The 16187-nt window shown below is 41.9% G+C and overlaps 1 protein-coding gene across 10 annotated transcripts in view; it reads right to left on the reverse strand.

The window, feature by feature from the left end:
• Positions 1-16187, reverse strand: part of LOC136438795 (protein CBFA2T1-like) — a 190677-nt gene that overhangs the window by 67280 nt on the left and 107210 nt on the right. The window contains exon 1 of one of the 10 annotated variants that reach the window (XM_066433744.1): positions 3457-3499. The exons of the other annotated variants lie outside the window; for them this stretch is intronic. Coding sequence (XP_066289841.1) covers positions 3457-3484 — 28 coding nt within the window. The 5' untranslated portion in view covers positions 3485-3499. Of the gene's footprint in view, positions 1-3456; positions 3500-16187 lie in introns of those variants that run through there. 10 annotated transcript variants of the gene reach the window in all.

A 16187-nucleotide genomic window follows, 5' to 3' on the forward strand; every position in this document is an offset into this window, starting at 1 on the left:
GTATGAGCACAAATGCTTCATAGCGGAAAATGAAAAAGAAAGGTGCGTCGAAGGTAAGGAAAAGGCTGCACGTTACCCCTCAGCGCTCTCCTGCTGTACAGTTTCCAAGAACTCATCCTCGCAGCATGCACCGGGATGTCCTGCCGCGCTTTTCCCTGTACCTCTGCTTGAAACACAGACCGCCCTCCAATAGCTTTACAAGTTCCGCTGACAGAGAATTGCCCAGCAACTGGACCTAAACTCAGACCGTGTCCTGAAGAGTTGGGACAGTCGAGGTGATGCAGAGGCAGAGAACCATGGTTTGCGAGTTACGACGCCTTGTGAGGAGGAGGTTGAACCAGTCTGCGGCCCGGTGCTCTACCTTTCCGGCAATCTGACAGTCCTACGGAGATCGTCGCTCAAGTACACGAGTACGGGTATCATAGCTGCACAGATTCGCGAGTCATCTCCGGCCTCACACTGCGTGAATGTTATCTCTCGGCGCACCGCCCTGTTACGCAGGTGGCCATGCCACGTCATGTTCCGCCCTGCCGTGTGTTTCACTGAGATACCGAGATTAGGCGCTCTGCTCGCGCGCAATTAACAGGTCTTAGCGAGAGTCTGAAGGTGCGGAGCTAGCGATATCCCCATCTGCCATTGACAAATGGGCGTGGCATTTGCATATGCAAGGCCGCGGGAAAAATCGAGCCGCGTACATCTGTTGTTTATCACCCCCGAGTCATGTACCTTTCTTTCACCCGCGTATAATTCTCCCAGCTGCAACTTATCTCTACCGAGGCAAGTGTCCGAGCTCCGTGTTCGCTTAGGTTCGCCTCCGAATGTTTCTCACTGATTACGGAATGGCCTGTCAGTCTCGCCGATACTTTATGTTCCATCATCCCAAAAGCCAGGAAGTCATTCCGAAACTCTGTGATTACTTTTTAAAGAAGTTTTCTGGAAAATCATATCGGGGAAAACCGTTTGATAGCCCCTGTTTGCTGCTTGCCGAAGATAAGCCCTAACCTTTGTTGAAAACTCCCCAAACTCTGCCAAACTATCATTTTTCAGTATTAGCAGCAAACTTTGCGGTAAAACCATGAATGCGTGGAGATATCACGCAATTTCTCCTGCAAATTAATAAGGGGCGTAGGAATTTATCTTTGCATCCAAGATGTGCAGGGAGATTGGATGTCTTCCTGAGCACTGTTTGCCTTTCAATGAGTAAATGTCACAAAGAGGATGCCTATTTTTCACCAAATCTCACCCACTATTGATTATTGAATCATGACACTATCACCCCGGCGCAGGCAGCCCAAAGTGCTTAGGCATAGTGGCGTCCACTTTTTTCATGCAAAGTCTTTTCTCTTTGTGAGGAGAGGCACAGACCAGTTTGGCTGCCATGGGGGTGGACATGTCGTGTAATGCTGACACCATCTCTTTTCAGCTGCCGTGTCAAAATTTCATGAAGAATCTCCTTACAAAGTATATCTTTTTGATAAAGTCTCTCTTCGCTAGCAGAACATTTTTTAAAGATTCATTGCAATGCAAGACAAGTTTCTGGTAGTGATGCCTGCCGGAGACCAACCTGGCATGTAAATTTTAGTATCAGGAAATATCAGTTCTTAAACATCTAAACGAACTAATCTAAAATTAGGGAATTCAGGGTTAATTAAGATTTTGTAACTGCGATCACTTTTTCAGTTATAATCCATATTTACTTCATAACTATCAAAATAAATGTCTCACAAATGAAGACTGTAAATACATTTCTGTACTTGTCTCTTAAATGTCAAGTATGTGTACTGTAGTCCTTCATTGTTAGCGTTGAATATTGTAGGCTGAACAAAGGCTGCTCAGGCTTTGTAGATTTGGACCCATTGTATTCTCCTATTATATTGGGTTTAGCTAGCTTCGCAGAGATGTTCATACTGAGCCAAAAATTTCTAGCAACAAAATTAAAGCTTATCATCTAGCTTAGCCAGTTGTTTATTTCTTGTGACTGTGTCTTTCTCTCCAGCCAGGCTCCTTAGTGACTGAACCTTCATTCTCCGTCTGCACGGAAGCACACAGCACTGGGAGGCAGCCATCCCGAGTGACCCATGTCAATTTGATGTACTTCTGTCCTCGTTGGACTTCATAAACCCCCGGGGAATGGCACAACTCCATTTCGCAGCGGCACCTCGTGGCATGTACCTACAGGTTGTGAGATATTATTTGTTCAGTCACTGCGGTGACACCCATTTCACACAAGCTTGTCCCTCTATAAATACTGAAGTTAAGGCAGAAGGGCCCTTCCCTCCCTCCATAGCCGCCGTATTTCACATGTTTTTACATCCTTTTCTCTGCGAGGTGACAGCATATTCTGAAGACCAATAGCTCACTGCTATCGCACGGAGTCAGGAAGGGCAGGAGACCTACCAAATTTACGTTCCACCTCCTTGATGTGAACAAATTTCCCTTGGTAACGATGGACTATTGTGCGCGGCAAGATTGCTGTCTGTAAGTCCGCCACTTCATCATGTATTAAGTAGGAGAAAGGCTGGAGACATTTCGATAAACCTTGGTAAGACCGCCCATCCCTCTTTGCCACGGCATCTTTTCAGAGACTGTCCTTGTGGAAAATTTCATCTTTGCGGGAAGAAAAGCCCAAGATTTGTGGCGACAGTTTTTATGTTTGCTGCATCTCCCTTCGGGATCGACACATTTCCGCACAACAATCTTCTGAATGTGCGATTAAACCATTTATTCATACGTTCAGTGGCTTGGTTTTTGTCCGTGTTCTCTGAACAAACCTATCTCTCTCTTCCAGGAAATATATAATGTAAAAAAGCAGGACATTTCTGTGACATGGCATTTTATCTTCACGTCAGACCTGAATGGAAAACCATGAAGTCAGAAATACTGGACTCTTTTCGAAACTCCAGCTTACTTCAACACTGAAACTTGGGGTTTGGGCTTCTATTGATGGATAGATTGTTCAAAATCTGCAGCATTCTACAAGTTTTCTCAACTTTTAAACTCAAATCCACAATACAGCGAGAATCAGATGTGACTATAAGGCTGCCGTCAGAACCCGTCCCTCCATCCCGGAATGGAAAATTTTATTTCCTTGTTGGGATGGATAAAATTTCATCCCGCTTGTCAAAAAAAATGAACTATGATATAACATGAAATAAATGAAATGTATTTTTGCAAGCCTAAGTTAACATGACAGATTAAAATTAACATTAACAACATGGGTTCCCAAGCAATGAGTCGGACAGGTGAAAATTTAAAGCTCAAGACAGCTGTGTTCTTAAATATGCCAAGATCTTTGTAGCACATTGCATAGATAGTTGTCTGCCTGCCAGAACTAAAATATCACATTGTGAGTCACAACCAGCTACCTCCTTCCAAATAATAATGATTGAGCTCTCTCTATACTACCTGTGAAGAACCAAGTGTTTCTCAGGACCCTCCTAAGATCTATAACCTCACCTGTCCCACCTGTTTCCACTTTGACCATCTTGAGAACACCTTGAGGGTTTCCTGTACACTTGATGACAGGTCTGGGTCAACTCAATAAGGACAACCAAACAACAACCCAGAGTGGCTTATTTTGTCTCCCCTCTACTCAAGTTAGAGCTGCTAAGTTCAAAGATGTCTCAGTTGGATGTCAACAACAAGTACATGTGTACATGCCATTCTACTGACTGTTGATAACAGTAGAATTCAAAGCCGCCTCTAAAGAAAATACCTCAATTTCGTGTGAGATTTATGTATCTTTATATATGTGCTCTCTGTACGATACACAAATTGGATACAGGTGAATATCAATTTACAGCCAGACTCTAACAGAGACTAGTAACTTATAATATAGACGGACCCACCTAACAGTTACTCCTAGACATAATCTTTGTCAAAACATGAGATCTTCAAAAGGCCCTCTTTACACAAAACAAATTGGTACTTTCTGAACACAATGAAAAGGTAAAGGAAAATCCAGTTATTCACTGCCTTATTGTACACTACATCTCAAACAGCCTCCCTGACTTGTACTCAGCTGTTCAGGGCCAGACAGCTCAGTCAACCACCCGTCAACAAAGTCAACTCAGACCAGGGCCGTTTTTTGTGTAGGCTGTTTTCTGAACCTTTACACTTTGCTCCTGGGACAACACTTCAGCCCACATCAAAGTCCTATTACTGGTGCATTACCTGTCTCCTCTACCTGCTTGCTGTATGGTCAGGAAAACCTGTTCAAACAAGCTTTGCTAGCAACAAGTTAGGACAAGTGCCGCAGTTGGGACATTCTCCTCTCTCCTTCTAATCCATGAGGGTGTAACTATAGTTTAACTTGTAGCAGCCTCACAGTTGAGCTCCTGGTTCCAACTAGTTGCTAACTGTGAGACCCCGGTTCAATCCTGGGTCAGGACATCTCGGTTGGGGCTGTACCTGTCTTTCAGAAAAGATGTACAATGGGGATCCAGTGTTCAAGGATCGTCAAGCACGTTTAAGGGGAAGGGCTAGCAACCTCTCCCTATGAAAATATACCCTGAAACAACAGTAAGGAAACTGCTATGTGCTTCTGAGTGTCAGAATGATGAAACAATACCATCAGCAGAACATGAAAGGAGGCTATGGAAAAGATACTCAGTCTGGCAATGATGGTTTTAAAATTCAAATAGACATCATACAGCTGCATAATAATATCTAAGTACTTGTAAATATGTACACCAGTATATGATGTATGCTTAAAAATGAATTGGAACTTTCCTTTGTTCCCTATTTTACCTCTGTCTGTAACAAGTCATTTTACATTCGTTTACATGGGTCCTGCTGCAAATCAATCTTAATAACCCGCATGTAAGCACTTATACAATATCTCGTATATAAAAGCACCATCATAATCTTTAACAAGAGCATCTATCATATCATATCAAAGGGTACAATTTCCTTTCCTTCACACCACACACACCCTTTTCTCCCTTATCTTTCACAAGCAGTCGGTGAGACAAAAAAGTGGGAATCGTTTCAGAGAGAGACAGATACAGACTTCTGTGTGATGTGTGGGTACCAAACAATTGGTAGATCAAAGCCTCATTACCGGGCCGTCACCCTTGAGACTGGCTCCAGCGGGCACCTGTGTCAATGTGGACAGCAAGGGGACAAACACAGGTGCACAGGAGCGCTGCAAACACACGTATGGCACTGGTGTTGTGACCAGGTCTTACCAAATATGGGGATAAGGCACATGTTGGGATGGGTAAGGGTACAGTCCCTGTCATAGTAAACCTCTGACCATGTGGGTTAGAGTCAGTCTATAGTTCATCTCTGTTGTGTGCGGCTGTCTCTCTCGAAGCTGAAACAAATCAAAGGAGCGAGTAGAAACAAGTGATCCCAACCGAGATTCGAACCCACGCCGAAACCGGCAGCCCAGATCACAGGCACGCACGCCTTAACCACTAGGCTAAAAGGTTGCGACCAGTTAGACTGGTCAGTTGGAGGCGCTTGAACCCCCACTGTTACAAAGCCTCGTTATTCGCATATAACAATTGGTGGCAGCGTCTTGTGACTTACGAGTACATATAGCCACGCCATGGCCGCACAACGTTCTAGACTCCCCCCGTCCGTACGTCTGTCACTCACGTTGTACAGGCGTGGTTCTGCACAATTTCCTACCGGCTGCAACAAGATTATTGTTATCTGTGAGTGCAGATGGAACGGTGGGCACAGATACAACAGCTTGTGAAGTGGGGCAGGGATAAGGCCAAACAGTTTCGAGCAACTTTTAAGCTTTCCGACGACAAGCAATCAACAAACCTTTGCCTTCAGAGTTGGAGAAAAAACCTAGATCTCATGCCAGACCTATGGTAAAACTGGACAAGCTCTTCGAGTCATCTTCATTCAACAAAATGTAACCATATACAATACTTGATGAATTTAAATGCAATTGAGAATAAACATCAAATTTTGGACTAGATGTGACTTTTGATTTATTCTCTGGAATGAAACAATAAAGAAAGAAATCACTGAGTACTGGAAAAACATATTAAAGAGTTGCAGATCCTATCGACAAAAAGTAATTCGTGTGATCAATCTCAAACATACTGCTGTGAAAAAGGACTGGCAGTAATTATAAAAGTTGCCCAACTATGTATGTACACACAGTATATTGATTTGAGACACTATAGAAAGTATGGACAGACAAGCAATGAAATTTAAAAAACAAAACGCTTCTGAAAACCAACAATGCAGAGAAAGGTGCACTTTCTGTACAAATCAATCTGATTTTATGATTTATCCGCCCAAGTTTGCAGACAAAAAGTTGACGAAATACCTCATCAAAGTGAGACCTTCATCTTATAAAGCTGGCATTCGTCACACAGAACTATTGCACAGAAGGGTATGCGAAAGAGCCAACAACATCGGACAAAAGCGAGGGGAAAGAGACTGATGAACTTCGCATTTGGGATCATTCTCGGACTACCGTTAAGACACTTAACGCGCACTTCTCACATTTTACACATGCCATGTACGGGCACCGCAGGCATAACTCACGCGTCTATCTTCAGCGCCATACTTCCTACTACAGTTAAACCCTGTAGTATGAAATTGAGTGGTGACTTGATGCTTGGGCTGCGGGCTCGAGATAAAGGGTAATGCGTCGCCGAACCACAAGTGCGGAATAAATACTGTGTTTGATTTGAGCTCGGCGACTCCAAACTTTTAAGCGGTTCTATGAGACCAGCCAAGCGATAGATTGCTGTGTGGTTAAGTAAATGACATCTGATGTATGTAAGAATGGACAGGCAAAGGGGATGGAGACACTGACAGCTTCGGCTGACAGATAAAAGGTCACAATGTCAACTGCGGAGCCAACAAATTGTCATGCTAAGCAAACACCATAAGCTTATTACAATCTTGTGACAGAACCCTTTCATACCCAATACTCAACACACAAGGTCACGGCAAAACTTTTCTTATCATCCTTCCAAATTCCAGTAAAACAGGAAGACAGCGCCTGTTTGATATTTTGTCGCCGTTTTTTCAATGAAAAGGGGAAAAAATCTATAGCTGTTGTGCTTAATCAGAGAAGAAAGGCAGGGTAATAGGACAGATACAGGGAAGACAGAGAAAGCTAGATAAAGTGTCTATCAACCCCTGCACACTTCCTACTCGGGCTAAACTGCATGGTATGAAATTAGGAATGGACTTGATGCTTGGTCTGCGCTCCTGAGATAAAGGCTTATGCATCGGCGGGACCACAACAGCGGAATAAATACGGCCCAAACGCTTGAACTTTGCGCAAGAAACTTTTCCGAAATCCGGCAGAAACTTTCTCAGCGTGCATATCTCAAGCTTGCCTGCACCACCCCTAGGGCTTGACACGGCTGATGATAATTTTTGTAATGCTGCGGAATACGTTTGTACGATCCTCTAAATCTGTATGGATTAACAACAAATAAAGGAGAGGTTTTTTGGGGGGTAAAAAAAATGAAGAACACTGATAGAGAGGAACTGAGAGATGTGTTAGGTTAAAGACTGATGAGCATATTGAGTTCTTAAGGGTTAGGTTAACCGCTAAGGTAAGTAAGGGAATACATGTACATGTACAAGAGATAGTGACAGCTTAAGATAAAGTCTAGGAAAATAGAACGGCACCCGTAAATACATTACGGAATTTTTCCCTTATCCCTATGAGAAATGCCATGACGCATGTACCAAGGATTAGGCTGGAAATTTGATTAAAGATGGAAGTTTCGCTTTTCAAAGTTTAAAGCGCACAGTGCTGTCTGCATTCACGAGATAACAGTCATGCTCTGGGACCATCATCAGCTTAGAGAAGAAAAAGCAGAGAAAGAGAAGCATGGAAAAAGAGACAGCTTCGCTTACACCTGACAACTAAAGCTTAAGTACAGAAAAATGGCTCCGAAGATAAAGCACAATAAGCGGTATGGATGGACACAATGAGAAAACTAATGCCTAACCTGTAAAAAAGGTGAAAGGATCTTCTTCTAGGTCCCTGATTCTGGTTAAATTAATGAATGGGTAATGTACAAAGTGTGGCACATTAGGGTTTTACACATGTCAAACCCAGGGGCCTGTGGTTGGGAGATAAAGGAGCAGCAAGGCTTTACAATAACTGTGTACATTTGCATGTTGGTAAATAGCACTGGAGCACCATGGGTAAACACAGCTGACGCTAACCCACAGCTTGTGGGACGTACCATGTGGAGGCAGGAAACGGGGATGGACATACAATGCAAAGTTTGCAGAGGTTTAGTATTAGTGTTAATGGGTGTAGTATTTTATCGACTCATAAACGTAGAGCTACCCTGTTTGGATAATGCCATGCTTTACAAAACATTTGTTTTACTTTATCAGCTTTACTTTTATCCACAAAGGGGGAAAACGAGAAAACCTTGAAATGGGACAAATTCTAAGAAAACTAATAGTCTATTCAAGGACATTATATACACGTATATAATGTCCTATTTAAGATAAAACCAGGGCTGTCTCTAGGACTAATTTGCTTATTAGAAGGGACAAAATTTCACCCCATCCATGCAAAAAACCTGAACTTGACATAAGATCGATGCTAGAGACAGCCCTGATCAAAACTCAACCAAAACAGTTGTAGAAATCAGCACTTCATTATTTCCTACTTACAAGTTCTTATATTTACATGTAAAATTCATTGTGCATTCCAGGACTAGTGAGACTACAATGGGGAGGTTGTTTCACCCCCACCAAACACACACTGTTAAAGCACATGCCAAATCTCTGCTAACGACACACTTTTGGCAACGACTTCCCCTTCTACATGATTAACATCTGCCTGCTAAACCCCAATCTGTTTATCCTGACGTGAGTTTTATGTATTTTTGATGGGGCTGTAGGAGGAATCAACTGCTCCTGAAGTGAGAGTTTATGTTTGGTGTTGGAGTGGCAGTAATCCTCCATTATCCCCACAGGGGTCTGCCTGTTCAGGGAGCATGTAATCTTGTGTAAATAGCTAATCTTCCATGCTCCTCCCACAGTTTAACACTTGCCTGTCAGGCATGGTGGCTGGAAGTGGGGCAGACCTAGAACCAGGGATGTCTCCTGCTTGAAATTGTTGTTAGCCTGTATTGTTTAGTCAACCTCCTTGGTTTAGTATGTAGAATTTTAAGGTTTGTGGTTCGCAGTTGACGGTTGCCTGTCAGGCATGGTCTAAAGCATAGTGGCTGGAAGTAGGGCAGACCTAGAACCAGGGCTGTCTCCTGCTTGAAATCTTATGTCTTACTTGTTGTATGGGATCCGGAGCCCATGCTGTTAATTTTGCTTGTTAAATCTGTTATCTCAACCTTATGAATATACACATTTTTCATCTTTCTTAGTATTTTTAAGTACCTCAAAACTATAGATACCAACAAAACAATAGTACATTATCCACCTGATTGTCTCAAGATATTAGAGATCTATGTATGTTAGCCTGTACATTCTGGAGAATGTAGAATGTATGTAGTTTGTAGTTGACTGTACGAAAGTTGCTGTACCTTTCGTTAGGCCACAGCAAGTAATTTTTATGGATGACATCAGCGCGCTCATTAATTTTCGCCTGATTTCGAAATAAAAAACAAGAAATTTCATTGCCCTCCGACGGTGGTCAACATGCCCAAAAATGGGCAAATATGTCGTGAACGTTGACAGTCTAAGATGTTTCATTGCATATGAATACCCAGTGTAGTTCCTGCCCATGGTGGTATGACAAGCTGTTTTCTGCGTTTGTTGACTAGTCAATTGAGCTGTATACACATCTTCAAGAACAGTTTAATGTTGACAGTCTAAGGTATTTCGTTGCATATGAATACCCAGTGTGGTTCCTTCCCATGATGGTATAATAACAAACTGCATTTGTTCTAGCAATGACATTATATAGATAATGGGGGGTTCTAGTTAATTGAGCTGTATACACAAGGTGTTTCATCGCATATCAATACCCAGTGTAGTTGTTTCAGATGATGGTAGAACAAGCTCTTTTCTGCATTTGTTGTAGTAAGTCTATTGAGATGTATACACATCTACAAGGATATGTTTACTGTTGAATAAAGGAGGTTTTAAATTATATATGAAACGTCATTGGTTGAATACAGGAATAAAAGACCTGTTTGTCATGATATATTTCGTCGCCTCAATTCTTGTTTAACAAGATTTATGATCTCAAAATTTGAAAATATAGGAATCTTGTTTTTTTTTGCCTGCCTTGTTTTTTTTTCGCCCTATCTCATTAATTTTGGAGTCTGCGGAGGATGTCATCCATAAAATTTACTTGCTGTGGCCTTAGGTCAATAAAGCTTCTGTATTTCTGTGTTGCTACATGTGTGTGTAACATGCAATACATGTATCACAGTTATGATTTTTTCAAGTACTCCAGTTTCTTTTAATAAAGATTAATAATATGAAGGAGAACATTTTGTTCAAAAGAGTAGTTGGGTACACAGCAAATATAATGGCATCAGGAGGTTTACTTGTTAGACTGTCTACACAACTGGTGTAGTTCCCTCACTTTCCCGTGTATGCCTTTCTTTTCTTCCTCTGCCAACACCCCAAACAAACATCCTTCTGCGTATCATGGAAGTGACTAGATTTAACTTTAGTCAGGCCACGCTCACCTGATATGGATGACCTCCGAACGTGCATCAATTTTCGTCTGTTTCAAAAAGAGAGACTAGTACTGCGACCACACTGTAAATCGTACAAAGATGTAAAAGATATGAAAGAACAAAAATAAAGAATTTATTTTTGGGTATACCATGTTCTGTAAGTTCAGTCATATAGAAAATCTTACTGACCACCTAGACTTCATAATGAAAGCAACTTTTGGGGTGCCCAAGTTTTACAATTTTTCACATGCTCACATCAATATTGCAGCGCCCAGAGGATGTCATCCATATGATCAAATCAGTATGGCATTAGTCTTCAATAATCAAATCTAATCGTTAGTCATACAAGGTGCTCCTTTTGCAGCTTTCACCACTTTTGGGTATGACTGTTAGCCTCCATTGCAGACTCCTTCCGACTGATTTCTTTTGCAAGTTACCGCTTTCTTATTACATTTTTTTTCTCATTGCTGGCCGAGAAGCTAAAAGAAAAAAAAGTTAATAAGAAGATGGCTAACGGCTGTAATCTAGCCACAATTGAAAAACACAAGGAATCAATCAAAGGAAACACAGAAAACTGCAAAGTATGTAAAGTTTTGCCAAGCAGGAAACAGTTGAAACACTGAATGTTAAAAGAATGCCTTCTCACATTCTCACATGTCTCATCAACTCTCTTTAATTCTTCCTAATTGCCACAAGTTCCACTGTGGGGTCAGGATGTCAACCGGTGGGTGTTAGCAGCAAATCCCAACAAAGGCACCTCTAAAGTCCCCTGGAATGTCTGTAACTTTGATTGAGATATAGTGTGACTTGTTTTCAGTTTTTGTAACAGAACATAGAGATGCCTTCCTCCCCCACAGAAAACTCATTCTAATTCGGGGCCTGCACAGTATTTCTGGAAATTGAAAGCCATGTTGTCTTTCAGTTATACACCATCCCTAGAGTATGACATTCATTTGGCGAGATGTTGAGAATCTACTTTTGGCTATAAGTACACAAGAAACCAGGTACAATAACCTTTAGCCTGACATCTACCGTATTGGAAAAGTGGTATGGCCAAGAATATCTCTAAGAATGTAATTGTAAGGTACATGTGAAGTGAGCTAACTCAGATTGGGTTTGAGTAAGGACCTTGGCCTAAAGAACCACTGAATGGACACCGAGAGACTGGAAGAGACGAAGAGGGCGGCCCAAAATAAGATGGAGTGACAATTTAACTAAACACCTGGGCCCTACATGGCCAAGAACCACTAGACAAAGAAAAGCCCGGAGTCTGACAAGGAAGCGGTTCCTCCAAAGGAGCGATAACACTCTGGAATGACTAAGGACCTTGGCCTGAGTTCACCTGCTTTACCTTTTCTCCTTAGGAGGGAAGGAGGGAGGGGGACAGGGGCCTATACTACAGATAGTCCCACTATCAGCGATGACAGCTGTTACTGACAGGACAAACAGTAGAGGTCCTACACAAACATGACAGGAGGAAGCTAGTGCCAGCTGGGCTTGGGGATAGGGCAGGACAGAAACCAAACAAGAGAGAAGTATAAAGAATTAAGAAGACAGTTGTCGTCCGAATTATGAAAATAGATGCTAAACTGGTCCCTAGAACACTTCAAACTTGCCAATTAAGACCCCAAACCCAACTGATATCACTATCTTCATTGTGTTATGTGGCTTATGCTATCACCTTGTCCATGTGTACATTGTACTAAATTATGCAATGTGACATATGATGAGATTTGTAATCCATGTTGAAAACATATACTCGTACATCTGACATCTCACCAGAGGGCACAGATGTTAACGGTCTACATGCAACTCAGAAATGTAGATGAGTGGAAATAAAAGCATCCAACTGACAGTAATTGAGCAGCGGCTAACAGATGAATTTCAGTACTGTACTGACAGTATAGAGTGAAAAAAGCATTTAACAGTAATGCTTCAGTATGACAGTAAAATTTGATTTACTGCAAATTTACTGAAATCATACTGTTAGTAATCGATCAGTACTTTTCAGAACATTTTCAGTACTAATGGTTTGCCAAGGGATACCACCTGTAGATGAAGCTAAACCCCCTAGCCAAATAGGCTTTCAAGTCATGGTCTGAGTGGCTATGAAAGGTCAGTCTTGCCAAGAGAAACAGAGATCCTCCTAAGTGGAATTGTACATTGTACTAAAGTGCTGATTATGCAATGTGACATATGATGAGATTTATACTCCACCTTAAAAATATATACATTTGACTCCTTTAGGCTTTACAGCTTTCAGAAATGTAACTGACCATTGTTGAAATAATTCAGAGGTAAATGAAGCTAAACCCAAAGCCAGCCAAAAAGGATGTCAAGTCATGGCCCAAGTGGATACAGAGAAACAGAGGTCCTGGATGAGTGGAATGCCACCTGTAGGAGGTGTCCAGGCCCTCCCTCCGGCCCATGGGCACCAGTCCAGGTGGCTGATCACGTGACCATCAGGCCTTGACATGAGGCAGGCGGTGGGGCTGTTGTCTGCGCCCCACTTCACCGCCTGCTCCCTGTCTCTCCACAGCTTGAAGGAAGCCATCGGCCAACAGAGGAATTCACAACAGTCTGTGGGGAGTGGGGAGCCTTGGCGCCACATGTGCGCGGCAGACCACTTCTGTTTACAACCCGAGTTGGCTTGCCTGGTCCGAGCTGAGCGATTCCTTGGACAGGAATGTTAGAACTGCTTTTTGTCAAAAGTACTTTGTAATACCCTTTCTTGTAAATTTACTTTACTGTGAAAACTGAATTCTGATTTCATTTCTTATACGTTAAGATTGACTGTATCCATAGTGGATTTTTTTCTCCTACCAAATCTAAGTGAGGATTTACTGCATGAAGCAGAAAAATTCAGGATATGTGGGCATGGCGTTGTCCCAGAGACAGGTCAACAAATATGCCACACCATTCTTTTAAGGTCCAGAAAATGAAGCTGAGAAGCTGAAATGTTCCACCTGTGCTGATAGCCACAAATAGCTAAGGAGAAACTTGCGGCTGGATATCTCATTATCTGGTTAGATACCACAGAAGTGACTTTGCCACACCCAATAACGTGTCCATGTTACATGTACATGCAAGTGGGGGTGGATGTGGCTTATAGACTGACATACCATGATATCACAACAGATAAAGAACCACTGTGCTAAACATCAAGTTCATGGGCAAAGCAATTTGCAAGCATATAAGATGGAAACAACTGAGATATTATATTGAAGTTGAAGCCATGGCACAAGATATGATGATGAACCAAAAAAATTGGCATCTAAAAATATGACAACTACTTTTTTCTCTCTCAGACTAGATTACTACAATCTAATAAGTCAACTACTATTTTAAGCATTTGTTGCATAAACTTTTAACATGCAGTACCTCTCTGAGACTACAAAATCCATTCCTTTATTTATCTGACTTAATTACATGCTAAAGACTCAAACTAGAATTTCTTTAATATGATAAGAAAATTTCAAATCATATCTATAGTATTCATCTTTTTCTTTCCTCTTCTTTTCTTTTCTTATCCCTTCAAGGATTTTTTTATCAGTGTTTTATCAGCTTCAGCAGAAGAAGTGGAAGCTTGAAAAATCTTATCATCCCAATATACAAAGCAGGGGGGAAAGTTTTCTGTCTTTTCTTTCAGACCAAACTGAAGAGCTTTTCTATGTCCAGTCAACACGTAGAGTCTTGTACCTATAGCTCCTGTTGTTACATCATGTGACAGACCGCACCTGGTACACCTGTGGCCCTGAAACCATCTGATGTGTGTTAGCGGCCACGTCCAGCTGAACCATGTTCACCAGCAGGTATATCTCACCCACAGACTTCAGCGGGAGGCAAGCAGGCAGACTGGAGACTCACGGCTGGCTCCAGCTATGTATGTCTGGAATTTAGGGCTTAGTGACGGAGATATGTAATATGTTGTAGGCATTGTGGAGGTGGTGATAAGTTGGGAGTCGGTAGAGACAGGCCAATCTTCAGACAGTGCTACAGTCTACACAGCCTGTCAGCCACATGTCCAGTCTTACGGCCTGGGAGGTCTGATTTCTTCTCTCTCTCTATCTGGACCTTCGTTCGTTCAGACCCTTGTAGTGCCTAGCATCACACAAGGCAGCAAGTTTCCTTGTTGTTTCAGTAGCAGGTATATTTTTACAGGGAGGGGCTGCTAGCCCTTCCCCTAAACATGCTCGAGGTACCTCCTGTACTCCGGAAGGCTATTTTATGTCCCTTCCGAAAGACAGGTGCAGCCCCAACTGAGATGTCCTGACCCAAGATTGAACTGGGGTCTCCCAGTTAGCAATTAGTTCAGCTCTGAGCTCTGAGCTATAGGGACAAATTAATTTTTTTTTATAATTTTGACATTGCTGTGTCAATTCTTCTATGTTAGAACTGCTATGGGCAAAAAAGTTCCAAAGAAAATTTCTGACATCTCTTTGACCAGGAATTTTTTCTTTTCAATCTTGAAAATTTGATACTGTACTATAAGATTCTATAGTCCATCAACTCTTCAAATCATTGCCTTCAGTAACCTGTTGCAGAAAAATTATCGAAAACTTCATTCAAATTACATTCTGCAACTAAGGAATGAAACCGCTGTGGCCCAATTTGAACTTACCTAATAATACAGTATTCTAATGATTTGATTTGTTTCACTAAGTAAGATATAATTTCCATTCTAATTATCAGCGTCACATAACGCAGTCTTGAAAGAAGGATGCAACTCCTATACGTGATAGGTTACATACTATCACATGCTTTAGACATGTTTGACTCCAGACTATACAAAGGGTACTCTCTGGCATTATTGTCTTACCTCTCATCCTGTGACTTGAGGAGTGAATACGGTTTCAATGACGCTGTAACCTTTCTTATAACTCCAAAATCTTCTTAATACAGGGCTGGCAGCTATCAAGTTCATTTGCAGAGACCTGTGGTTAGCCATTATGGTTCCAGGATATGTAATATAGCCCTGTTTTTCTCTTGTATGATTTCCGAGTAATCAGAAGTGCTGAGGGAGAGACACCAGAAGCTGTAGCGTAGGCTGGGTCTGTGCAGCATCTGCACTAAAGACACATTCAAACTGCTGTAGGGACCACTGGGGACGGATGGAGGAATGCTACTACTGTTTACATCAGCACACTTCGCAAGGAGCTTACCCAAGGCATACCTACGGGGTACAGATTCTTCAGACTCTTTCTGTCTTACGCAGCACTGTCTCTAGGCCAGCTTAAAAAGTTTTTCCATCCCACTCATTGTTTGGGAGCCCATACTATAAATTTTCATTGTTAAATCTGTCATTTCATGCTGATGAAAATACATTTTCATCAATTTCATGTCAAGAAGTTAAGATTTTTTTGATGGATGGGGTTAATTTTTTTCTGTCCCAACAAGCAAATTTCCGTCACAGGACGGAGGGACAGGTCCTGGAGACAGCCCTGGTCTTACGTCTTTCAGTATAATCTGAAGAACTCCTCAGTCAAATATGAATAGTTCATCGTAGTCATGGTCAGCTACAAAACTGTTGCCATGCTCCTAAACTACATGGTTTCAGTAAAGCGCCAGACTGAAATCTTTGGA

The sequence above is a fragment of the Branchiostoma lanceolatum genome, chromosome 7, assembly GCF_035083965.1.
Source record: "Branchiostoma lanceolatum isolate klBraLanc5 chromosome 7, klBraLanc5.hap2, whole genome shotgun sequence".
In the NCBI taxonomy this organism is placed as follows: domain Eukaryota; kingdom Metazoa; phylum Chordata; class Leptocardii; order Amphioxiformes; family Branchiostomatidae; genus Branchiostoma; species Branchiostoma lanceolatum.